The 12,649-nt window shown below is 34.9% G+C and overlaps 1 protein-coding gene across 8 annotated transcripts in view; it reads right to left on the bottom strand.

Moving 5' to 3' along the window:
• The window catches only part of HSF2 (heat shock transcription factor 2), a 43,973-nt gene that overhangs the window by 9,317 nt on the left and 22,007 nt on the right, over positions 1-12,649 (bottom strand). For 7 of the 8 annotated variants that reach the window (XM_042939727.1, XM_042939726.1, XM_042939729.1 and 4 more), the window contains exons 6-12: positions 12,200-12,261; positions 10,961-11,048; positions 9,052-9,200; positions 8,356-8,595; positions 7,964-8,069; positions 3,236-3,289; positions 169-253 (exon numbers count right to left, since the gene is read on the bottom strand). In XM_042939727.1, the coding sequence (XP_042795661.1) occupies positions 169-253; positions 3,236-3,289; positions 7,964-8,069; positions 8,356-8,595; positions 9,052-9,200; positions 10,961-11,048; positions 12,200-12,261 (784 nt within the window). The remainder of the gene's footprint in view (positions 1-168; positions 254-3,235; positions 3,290-7,963; positions 8,070-8,355; positions 8,596-9,051; positions 9,201-10,960; positions 11,049-12,199; positions 12,262-12,649) is intronic. The other variant, XM_042939725.1, reaches the window with a different exon arrangement.

The following is a 12,649-nucleotide window of genomic DNA, read 5'->3' as shown; positions in this document are numbered from 1 at the left end:
ATCTGCTGAAACCTTGATACATTAATGACAGAATTGAGAACAGTACATTCTGTGTTCAACTGTTAAGTATGGCCAGACTTTCCATACTCAGAAATATTCCTATTAGTTTCTATGTAAGACTTTTAATTTTAAAAATCTGGAAAAAACTAATACTACATTTATACCTACCTGTTTTGGGTTTAGATTTTCTTCCCTCTTCTGAAACTGGCTGAACTACATTGTTCTTGGTAGTTTCTAATCCTTTATTCTCAGACTAAAAGAGAAAAAACCATATAAAAATACTTGTTTCATATTTTATGTAGTCCTAAAATATAGCATAAAATAAAGAACCGTATGTGAATACATTATCTGAAATATATGGGATCAGGGAGCACCAGAAAAGAGGAACTAGAGAAAGAGATCTCAACAGGTAACAACACTGGTTAAAAAAACTATTGCTGTCATCAAGTGGATGAAACAAAGAACGTGAACTAGAATGACAGTAAGTATGAAAAGAGGGGACATTTCAACAGAACAGACAGAATTTGTCAAGGGTAAAATGAATCAAAGGGAATGAATGTCAAGGGAATGAATCAAAGATGGCTGGTTTCAAACTAATTAAGAGATAATTCTTTAAACAAACTCATCTTAAGCAGTTTTGATTAAAAATGTTATTACTCATTTCACTCACAAACAGAATATTTAGCATAACTGAACATATTTAGAGTAAGTAGCTCAGGATGACATGATGATATCCTTAAAAACTATAGATCTCTATAATTGGAAGCCTCAAAGTTGAGGTGAAATTGCTTCATTTCCTTTTTGAGACTCTTTCAGTTCTTTTGTTATTTAAATTGCTTCTTTCAACCATTAGTCTTCTCTCCTCACATCTGATTGTAAAGGGGGATTAAAACTTTAATGTTGTTTAGTTCTTCAATGCTCTTTTCCACGATGTTCAAACTGAGGTGCAGTGGTTCACAATTTTTCCTGAATAGCTGTAAGTCCCAGACACTTGCATGCTGGTTCAGTACATATGGTGTAAAAAACATACTAATTCCTATAATTCTCCTGATATTCATCATAAAATGAAGCAGTACAAGTTTCCAGGATTCAGACATAAGAATGGCCCCAACATATAATAAAACTAAACCTTCCGAAAAAGGAACATAAAAATATTTCTCATTTAGCAATCACAATAAATAAACAGTAATGCAAAAATACCATCTTTGTTTTTTACTTTTTAAAAAGTAGTTTCCAAGGATGCCATTGTTACTCTAAAACATGAGAACCAGGATGACAAATGGGTTTCAAGTCCTATACAAATTCTTGTTCATTAGTAGTGGCCACTTAGATTGCTCTACTGAGGAGTACAAGTATCCTGATTTATTAGGAAAGAGTGTGTAATCTATGTCAATAAAATACCTGTCATGAGCAAGGGAATGTGCCAATTATTTGAAAACAATAATTAGATTTTAGAACTATAATGAAAAGTTATTCTCTAATTTTTCTATAGTACTACAGAGCTGTATGCAATTTGCTGTTTAACTGCTATATCTGAGAACTGTATTTAAACTACTGTTTTTGGAATAAAGAGGATAATCCAGGAAGAAAGAATGACTCAATGTCTAGCAATCAATAAACAGTGCAGCACATTCACTAAATGAATGCATAATATGGGTTCATTCCCCCTTAAGATCTAACGTTTCACAGTATCATATTTACTGAAACCCAGTGTTGAGGTGATCCAGAGAACCTTACAGTATAAATCCAGGCAAACTGTGGTCCACATGCCATATCAGCATGCTGCCTGTTTTTGTAAATAAAAATTTACTGAAGCACAGCCACACTCATTCTTTTCTGTATTGTCTGATGCTGCTGTTGCACTATAATTACAGTATTGAGTAGTTGTGACAGAGAACATATGACCTGCAAAACTGAAAATATTTACCAAATGGCCTTTACAAAAGTATGCCAACCCCAGATAAAAATCCAAATACTGAACGTATAATCAACTTTCTACTTCAAAAATTCACAAATTCTTTCAACTCTAAGTTACCCAGGCTATAATATATAATTTGAATACATAGAAAATCTGGTCAGGCTATCCTCACACATGACATTGATCAGAAAAATTCTACTCTCTGGGGCACCTGGGTGGCTCAGTTGGTTAAGCATCTGACTTTGGCTCAGGTCATGATTTCGCAGTTCGTGAGTTTGAACCCCACCATCGGGCTCTGTGCTGGCAGCTTGAAGCCTGGAGCCTGCCTCGGATTCTGTGTCTCCCTCTATCAGCCCCTCTCCCACTTGTGCTCTGTCTCTCTCTTTCAAATATAAAATAAAACAAAAAGATTTTTTTAAATTCTACTCTCTGACTCTAATCACTTACATTTATTTGATATGTGTTCATTTTTAGACTACAAGGAACAAGAATCAAACTAAATTTTGATTCTGCTAATCTAGAATTTATATAAATTTCAGGGGACTTGATTTACGCCTTTGTATTCAGTAAAAAATGGGACTGAAGAGTTTGGTAAAAAACAAGATAAATAGAGTATATACCTATTTAAGACAATAAGCTATAAACAAAGTAAAAGAATGATTCTAATCATCTGCTCTTAACAACTTCAAATTGTCCTTATTACTCATTAAAAACAAGTTCTGAAGAATTTCAGGTAACATCTGCTAATCCCAACTGGAGTTCCTATAAGTCTAATAACAAAAACCATCACTTAAAAAAAAAATAGTCCAAAATCCACACTTCATTGTTTAACTTTCCTTACGTACAATTAGTACAAATTAGTTCAAATCCCTGAGCTTTTACTGCATGCTAATAAAAAGAAGGAACTTATTTAAAAATATCAGTACCAGTAAATTTTCAATAAAAATTGCTGAGAAGCTATTCATAGAAAGAATAAGAATGTAAACTGAAGCACATAAAACATAAAAAAATATTTTAATTATTTATTTCAGTGATACACCTGAACATGCCAAGTTCAGTTGATCTCCCAGTACCTTGAGGGCTGACTTCATATTAGTAGTTTATCACACAAGTGCCTAAAGAATTGGGCAATGACTCACCCCATAACCAAAAGCTATTTTTTCATCTAGAATTTTACTATCTTGTTCACACATATTAGGGTAAGAATATAAAATGAGTTTTTTGTAACTGGGAGTGATATTGCTCTCTACTTACTAGGACTTTTTCTTTTCAGATTCTTATAGCTAAGGGTCCTGAGCAACATGAATTAAAACTTACTTTTGTATTATTGATGTAATCTGTGGGATTCATCTGCACAGAACTAGTGAAAAGCTGAAAGACCAAACAAGAAAGATGATAAGTTTAAAAAATATTAAAAAAGAACTGTGTGTTCAAAATTTCTATACAGCCACGTTGGGTGAAGAGATGTAGCTCCTGCACTAAGAAGTTTTCATACAGTAAAACAAGTATGAAAGAGAAAAGCAGGAAAGCAGAAGGAAAAACATACAAAAGCAGAGCAAGCTAGCCCATGCAAGATGCTTTAAGAATTTCTCCATAAAACAGTGGAGTAAATCACTTAAAGACAAATGGTGTTTTGCCCCACTTTCCCTCTCCTCCATCTCCTTTATTATTTTCTTTCTAAATGCTTTTGGCTTTAACTGGCACCCAGGACTGAGTTCCTTGCCCAGACAGTAAGCCTTTACTGACTACCAGCTAATTATGTGAGAAATTTATAGAATCTGCTCTGACAGTGCCTCCTAAATTACGCCTCAAATGCAGCCCTCTGACCAAATGGCATACCTACTTGTCAGTTCTTTTCACCTCACCTAGTAACAGAAGATGTAAATGCTAAGACCACTGCTTACTGCACTCCTCAATCCAGCCAGTTTACAGACAAAGCTTTTAAGTCATAAGCTTCAAAGTCATTCATTCCACAAGGATTTATTGAGCATCTATGAAATAACTGACATCATGAAGAATACACAATGAAGACACTATTCCTGCTCTCTGGGAGCTTACAATCTAAAAGACAAGAACAATATCAAACAGCAACATATGATCAGATTTAATTCAGTATAATAATAGTAATGGATACTGGGGATCAAAAGTACTAAAAAGAGAAAGGAGAAAATCACATGTGAGCGCACGCATGCGCAGACACACACATGCAAGATGAAACAAAAAGTCTTTATGAAGCTATCCAACACATATCAGTCCCTGAAGAATAGTTAGGATTTGGAAAGAAGAGAATGGAGGGAAGAATAATCTGTTACAGATTAGCAATAACAGAGAAGAAGGAATGGCTGTGGGGTAAGTTCTAGAAATAGACAAGATGACCAGTCCAAATAACACAGAAGTTCTGAGTTGAATAGTAAGTTGTATGTAGTAAGTTCAAAAAGTAGAACAAGGCCAGTCAGTGGACAAGACCACATTCTGTCAGCAATAATAGCCTTGGAAAAGGCCTCAGAAATGACACACAGTGATTAAAGCATTTTTGGAGAATGAACACACCAACGGTTCAAAGGATAAACTGAAATGCAGAGAGACTGCAGACAGATCCCTCCTCCACCCTCTCTAGACAGTGATTCCTCTCCTTAAGTTCCACATTCATGATAGCCCTAAAAATGTCCCCAGTTCTTCCTTTTGTTAACTTTTTCCCCTTTCTTACTACCTACTGATCCATGAAAAGGATGAGACTCGGATCCTTAAGAGTAGATAACTGTAAATAACTGCAAATCTCTGTCAAGTTCAGCTTGTCACTGCCTCTGAGATTGAACAGATTTTGTCTCTATTGAGAGTGGCATCTGAGAGTATAAGCTCCTCACTCCTTTGCCCTACTCACCCATTAAATCAGGGATACCTTCATGTATCCCCAGCAGATGCACAGTGTGAAGCAGAAAAAAGTAAATCATGTAGGAGGAGCAGTGACACAGCTGGTTGAATCCTAATTCCAGGCCTCTCTTGCTGACACTCCACACTGGGCCACTCAGAACTGAACTCTGCAGAGAACCTGAGTTCCTCAGCATATCTATTCATGTCCTTACCATCTCTGCCACCTCAGAGAACAAGGTAACCTATGGGTGGATTTTTATAATACAGCATGAGATTCAAGGAGGAAACAATGAAAGTCTTGGATGAGAGAGGCAACAGTAGAAATACAAAGTAGGAATGATTTTTGAGTGCTATTTTTGAAAATACTTGAGGACCTGGTGAACAATAAGACAGAGGTAAGGAAACCAAGATGACTCAGTGATTACCATTCCTGGATGAGTAAAGAGAAGTCTGATACCACCATAGAAAATAAAGCTGGGGGCACCTGGGTAGCTCAGTCAGTTAAGCATCCGACTTTGGCTCAGGTCACGATCTCGTAGTCCGTGAGTTCAAGCTGGCGTCGGGCTCTGTGCTGACAGCTCAGAGCCTGGAGCCTGCTTCAGATTCTGTGTCTCCCTCTCTCTCTGCCCCTCCATGCTCATGCTCTGTCTCTCTCTCTCAAAATCATACATAAACATTAAGAAATTAAAAAAAAAAAAAAAAAAGCTGAGAAGTGTAGCTAGTTTGGAGAATAAAGAAAAGTTTGGTATTAAACAGAAATAATCTAAGGCAAGATCTTAACTGATGATTTCAAAGGCATGGAATTAGAATTCAAGCAGTTTACTTTAAAAAAATATTAAGAACTTGAGGTATAAATTTGAGAGCAATCTCACAAACCATAATCCCTTCACAGAGAAAGGATAGAAAAAGAAGAGACATAGAACAAATAAAAAGATAAAAGAATGGTACCTTGGGGAATACTCACAAGTAGAAAACAATAGGGAAAAGAAAAGCTCTTTGAGTAACCAGAAAATAGCTAGGAAGACAAAGAGAAAAAAAAAAAAAAATCCAGTGCCTCTAAAATCAACAGAAAAAGTTCCATTGTCAAAAATCACTAGTGTTAATGTGATTAATTATTTATAATCCCCAAAAGAGTTCTTCGTGTTAGGCATTAGCCACATTTAACAGATGGGGAAACTGGGCAAGAGAGGTGAGCTTTCCCAAGGTTAATACCATAGCCACTAAGTGACATAAGCTAAATGGAACCCAAATCCATCTGATTCAAAACAAACCTACTCCCCCAATGGCCTGATTTAAAAAACAAAAACAAAAACACAGCCACTCATTACGGTTAAACCAAGGAAGCACAGGCTTAGAGTAAATAAGCAAGACAATACAGAGTTTCAAAAGAAATACAGAGTAAAAAAAGAAGTACCAAATACCACCAGCCATTCATTTCTAAAACTCTGTAGTGAAAGACTTAGAGAAGTAGAATGGTAAATGAACAGAGCAACACATCAAAATGTTTAAGATGGAGAAGATCTGAACCTACTGAAGAGAGATGGGAAAGATCAAAGGCAGAGCTAGAAAAACAGAGGCAGAGGGCAGGTATACAAATAGGCTTTAAAGAGAAAGAAAGCACTTCCTTTATGAAGAAAAAAGATGAGATTCCACAGCTTATGAGAGAACGAGGGCATGTTGATTATCCTCTGTGAATAGGAAAAGTTGGCCAGACAAGGTCTTGAGGACAAATGTGGTAAGTGTTCCAAGGTTAAATTAAAATAATCTAATTGTAGGGGCACCTGGGTGGCTCAGTTGGTTAAGTGTCTGACTTTGGCTCAGGTCATGATCTCACGGTTTGTGAGTTCGAGCCCTGTGTCTGGCTCTGTGCAGACAGCTCAGACCCTGAAGCCTACTTTGGATTGTGTCTCCCTCTCTCTCTGCTCCTCCCCTGCTCATGCCCTGTCTCTCAAAAATAAATAAATGCTAAAAAAAATTTAAAAAAAAAACAATAATCTAATGGAAGATTGCAAGTATTTGTAGAGGGTCAGAATAATGAGATTTTATTTTCTTATGATCTAAGGGACATTCTAAAAAGGTCCTTGGATTAGAGTGGGGACAAAGACAAACTGAATAAAGGGCTGTCAAATTACTATTAACAAATTAAAATAGGTCATTAACATGGATGTTGAATTCATGTAAGATGGTAACACAGATCAGTATGGAAAGGAAATCTTCAAAGAAAGTGAAATCCATCCTGTGATATACTGATGATTCGGAAAGGATAATCAAATCATGGATATTGACAAAACCTGATGAGAAGCAGAAGAGTAAGGTGGTGAATTAATAAGACTGAAAGATAAGAAAGAATTAATTCCTTTTAGCCTCACTGAGAAGCCCTTAAAAGGACAAGACTGAAAAATATCTTGATGGAGAGAAGCTGCATTTTAAGGCAAAAAAATGCAAAATAAATAAATAAATAAATAAATAAGCGAGCAACAAACTTTTCAGGATAGAGAAACATATTCACAACAGAAAACAGAAATAAGGAAGAGAACAATATTCATCTGGATGGAACCAAGCCATGTAAGAGAGGAATGGTAGGAGCAAAAGGGAAGAAAGGTAGTTAGTTAATGCCAGAAATGGTAGATAAGGATTCACAGTCCAGACAACACTGGAGTCAGTTCATGTAGAAGGTGGTGGGGATTGCAGGATAACCTTAGGACTTAGGGCATAAAAATTTTAAAAACTATAGCAAATATAATAAAATATTATCCACTTCAGTGGAAAATACTAATTCCCAAAGTATTAAGAAGTATCTCCATACTGTTTCCTGGCTAAGTAATTCTACGACTAAATATCCACCCATTTCTCTTCAGTGACAATTTGTTCTAGAGCAAAACAAAACACGGCAAGTCTAGAGAAGACCTGGATTTAGTAGTACCATTGAACAGAGTTGATACATTGTTATAGGAGGATTAATTGAACTGTTACTCAGAAATGTGTAGTAATTGCTGATCACCCTCCTTCATCATCCTGAATCCATCTGTTTATTGTTTCTGATTAACAAAATCATTCATTTAAAAAAGAAAATGCAAAGACAGTGTAGAATACAAGAAAATGATGTATTATTTTAACACCATACACATAAATACACAAACTTCCAGTACAGCAAAGATTATTCAAAGTACCTACATCAACCAGGAGATCTGGGTCTATGCTAAACTGTCTTCCTGACAGCATGGCTTGGAAGTCCTCTAAGCTGCAATCAATACTGTCAAGATAATCCAACAGCTCAACCCTAAGGGAGAAAAAGATTAAAAAATATATCAAATATTAGATTTCCTTGTTTCACATTAAATTACATTACAGGGGTGTCTCATTACAGAACTGCCAAGAAAATCCCAAGACACTCTTGGGATGATTAAATCCTTTCAAAATAACATTTGCAGAGGTCAGCCGTGGCCAAAACAAGATAGATTATATGGGTTCATAATGTAAAAGAAAGATCGCCAAAAGAGAAACAGAACATGTGAAGTAAACAATGAAAGCAAATAAGCTCATACAATATCTAGGTTAACACTTACTTTCCCAAAAGATTGATGTTATCATTTAAAATGGAATCCATCATGGTCACAGGATCTTCTGTGGTCAGACTAGATGAGCCATTTAGCTGGACAGCACTAGACATGAGAGGGCTGGTGCCATCACTGCCTGAACTTAGGGATTCTCTAGCTGGTTCATTCTGATCTCCACTCTGAATGACAGGTGCATACTCATCTTCATTGTCATCTTCAACAATGACAATATCAGGGTACTGGCTACAGCTATATCAGGATGTAAGAAAGAAACAATCACATTTTCAAACAAATTCAACAAATCCATTCTGTCCATTCATTCTTCATGAAAACTTTCTCTCCAAAACATGTATCAAAAGGCTTAAGTTTCTTGAGTAGCTTAATCACAAATATTGATTTATCATATGATACAAAACCACAAAGGATCAATTAAAGACATTTAACTCCACAATTAAAAAATGAGAATTCTCATTACTTTTTGTTGGGAGTTTTTGCTGAGAGGAAAAAATGAGAATTCTCATTACTTTTTGTTGGGAGTCTTTGCTGAGAGGAGAGTATGTGGTTAAATAATTTGGCTTTTTCAGTTTAATAATCCAGATATGAGTCAGACAATAGTTTTTCACAGAATAAAGTGGTTTTGAATTTAGCTTTCTGATAAGAAAAGTAACCAATATTTTCACAAATTTTACTTCATAATCTCCTTACTTGGAGGGATCAGATATAACATCCTCATTAGTTTCTGGAATAACAGGGATATTTTCTTCATCTGCATTATCATCAGTTACATCATAAATAATGATGTCATCTGAAATCCGCTCCCTTGGCTTTAAACCTTCAGTCCTACTATGTGGAACCTAAAAAAAATCACGGAGACAATATATATCAAAATTTGAAATTATACTGACTACCAAACAGCATACTATTTAAAAAGTGCTAACTAAGGATACACAATGGTAAGCAAAACAGTTATGCTGTCTGCCCTGATGGGACTTATATACTAATTGTTATTAGCACCAATTCACAGAGGTATGAAGTGTGTTACTTCATCTACTTAACTATTTCTTTTACTGTAAGAATTCTTGAAGGTGACATGCCTCCGAATGATTCTATGGAAAGATCTTCAAATTTTACAGTATTTTTTTTATATCCAAAGGGTTAAAAAAAAAAAAAAAAAAGTCCTAAGACTTCACCAGGAATTTCAAGCATAACCAGATGACCACTGTGCTGATGAGGATTATTTTATCAGCTACTCTATTTGACTTATGGTTTATTCTTATTAAATGCTTTCATTAATAGGAAAAAAAAACATTTCAGCTATTCCACAGTTAAATGTCAGCCTGTTTTCAGCAACAATTTTTTTATTCAGCTACAGATATATTCAGATCATAGGTACTTAATAAAAATACATTCAGTTCTCTAAAGCAAACTAAAGTCATTATCATATGCAAAAATCTGTAAATTTCAACAGTAGATAAATCAGAGGCAAAAGATGTAAAGTACTTAAAAATACATAAATCTAGGTAAATTAAAAAATCGTCATCTAGGGGCGCCTGGGTGGCTCAGTCGGTTAAGTGTCCAACTTCAGCTCAGGTCATGATCTCAAGGTCTGTGAGTTCGAGCCCCGCATTGGGCTCTTGCACTGACAGTTCAGAGCCTGGAGCCTGCTTCAGATTCTGTGTCCCCCTCTCTCTCTGCCGTTCCCCCACTCAAGCTGTCTCTTTTCCCTCTCTCAAAAATAAACATTAAAAAAAATTTTTTTTTTTTAATCGTCATCCATTACGTTGAGTCTTTAATTCTAAAAACACAACAGTTAGGTTTATTTATTTAGAAATAGTGGTGGGAAGAACCAGATGTTAATTATGGTTTGCTCAAGAAAAAAATCTTGGTACATTAATAAATCTAAAGCAGTATTTAGAATTCCAAGATTTGAAAGTAACAATGAAAATCAGATATTAAAAAAAAGTCCAGACTCTGAGCTAGACTGATTTGCCAATGTGTAAGTTTGACAAACAACAAATGATCCAGAGAGCCCATGACAAAGATAAAGGTAAACAGAAACACGTTTTGAAATTGCTAGACTAAAAGGTCTAGTCTATGCAATTTATAATAAAAACTGGAAACTTAAAATAACCAATGGATGAATGCATAATTACATTATATAATATTCAATTAATATAATAGTTGAGATTAACTAAATGTTTAATAAATCTCCAAAAGAAAAACCAAGTGAAAAAAGTTACAATGCAAAAAGATATGTGCAAAATTATATGTAATTTATATAAAGTTTAGATACATGCAAAATAATACCAAATATTGTTCAAGAAGTCACACATATAATGACGAAGGTGATGATAAATTCTAATTCAAGACAGTGATTATCTAGGCGAGCCTGAAGAAAAGGTGAAAAACAAACCTGGGAACAGGCAAACTAGACAACTATATTTACAATGGTTTATTTCTTAAAATCTAAAGCAAAAAATTAAAAATGTCATGATTTAATAAGCTGGAGGATAAGCACACAGATTATTATTCACTAAACTCTGAATGAAATACTGCTACAATAAAACTTGGCTTGAAATAACAAATATAAAGTAGAATTTAACCAAAAAATTACTTTATGATGGTGATTATCAGCTGGTTCTTTGACTATATGTTGAAACAGATTCTTCTTTTGGGCTCCATTAGTATTTAGAAGTAGAGGCCTGAAAATCAGAAGATATTCATGAAATTCAGTGAAGCAAACATAACATGAAATTTAAATTCTTCTAATAATTTACCCTCACATGAACATACACACTTTAATAAGAGATTTGTTAATCATACACAATGAACTCTTAAAACGGTCACATCTGGGGTGCCTGGATGGCTCAGTCTCTTAAGCATCCAACTTTGGCTCAGGTCATGATCTTGCAGTTCATGGGTTTGAGCCCCACGTAGAGTGCTGTGCTGACAGCTCGGAGCCTGGAGCCTGCTTCAGATTCTGGGTTTCCTTCTCTCTCTGCCCCTCCCCTGCACACACTCTGTCTCTCTCTGTCTCTCAAAAATAAATAAACATTAAAAAAAAAAATTCTTTAAAGAAAATGGTCACATCTTAGGAATAGAAATAGAGGATGACTGTGTTTAGGACTTTTATTTCACCATTCTTTTGGACTATTTTTCTTAAAATAAATATAAAAAACTAGTCTCTCTGGATATACTTCACTGCTGACTGAATAACTCTTTATGAACTGTACTTACATAGTAAAAAAACAAATAGGTAATATCATGAGAACTAGTTTGTGGAAGGAGTTAAGGCCACAGCCTAAGTTGTAAACATAAACAAGCTTTGCTAAAATATGGCCTTACAAGATCTTTATCTGCTTTCCAACTATTCCTTTATCCATTATCCTTAAGCTTTAGTGGTAACAACGGAGTTACTAACATTTATAGATATCACAAGCTACATTCAATATATAGGTTTTTAAATCCCTTATTAGTGAATTAAACATAAGAGAGATCAAGTAAAAAATTTTTTTATTTTTTTTCAATATATGACCTGTTTTTTAAATTTCCCTCATTCAGGCCATCTAATGATACATTAAACTGCTAATGTGAATAAAAATGGATTCTTTATTAACTGTATATGTGTGTTTAAAGTGGTCATTTAGGCTACCTTATCTTTCAAAAACATCAGCAGGATGACAGCAGGAGGAAATAACACTAGTATTGAAATGTTGAGAGTATAAATTAACAAGGAAGTACTGTGCATCTGGGACAACAGGCATACTCTAAGCAAATGTAGGCCATTCATGTTAAACACTAAAATGTTTACTTGTCCATGAATAAGTCAAAGTGTTTTACCACAAAATCTTACCTTTTACGTTTTAAACTCACAAGTTGGTTATTCTGAACCAACGTAACAATAAACTGGACAATCTAAAAGGAAAATATAAACAAAAAAATTTCCATCGCAGACTCTTAATTAGTCCATATTACAAATCTTACAAAATTAATTCAAATACTACATGCTAAGTCACATAATTTCTCACATATTAACATATCTGTAATCTGAGTGCATCTTACAATTGATATCTAAAGAAATTTAACAGTTTCCAAGCAGAAGGATAACCTATGATGACAGCTGCAGCTACCTGTAATACCAAGATGCTTAAGACATTCACCTACCTACCTACCTACCTACCTACCTCCATCCATCCATCCATCCATCCATCCATCTAACCACCCACCCACCTACCCATTTATCTATCCAATATTCAATTCAGTTATTTGTTTTGGTGATAAGTACTAAGCATGCCTGGATACA

Source organism: Panthera leo, chromosome B2 (genome assembly GCF_018350215.1).
Source record: "Panthera leo isolate Ple1 chromosome B2, P.leo_Ple1_pat1.1, whole genome shotgun sequence".
In the NCBI taxonomy this organism is placed as follows: Eukaryota; Metazoa; Chordata; class Mammalia; order Carnivora; family Felidae; genus Panthera; species Panthera leo.
The sequence above is the reverse complement of the archived record's forward strand: the minus strand, read 5'-3'. Positions and strand labels throughout refer to the sequence as shown.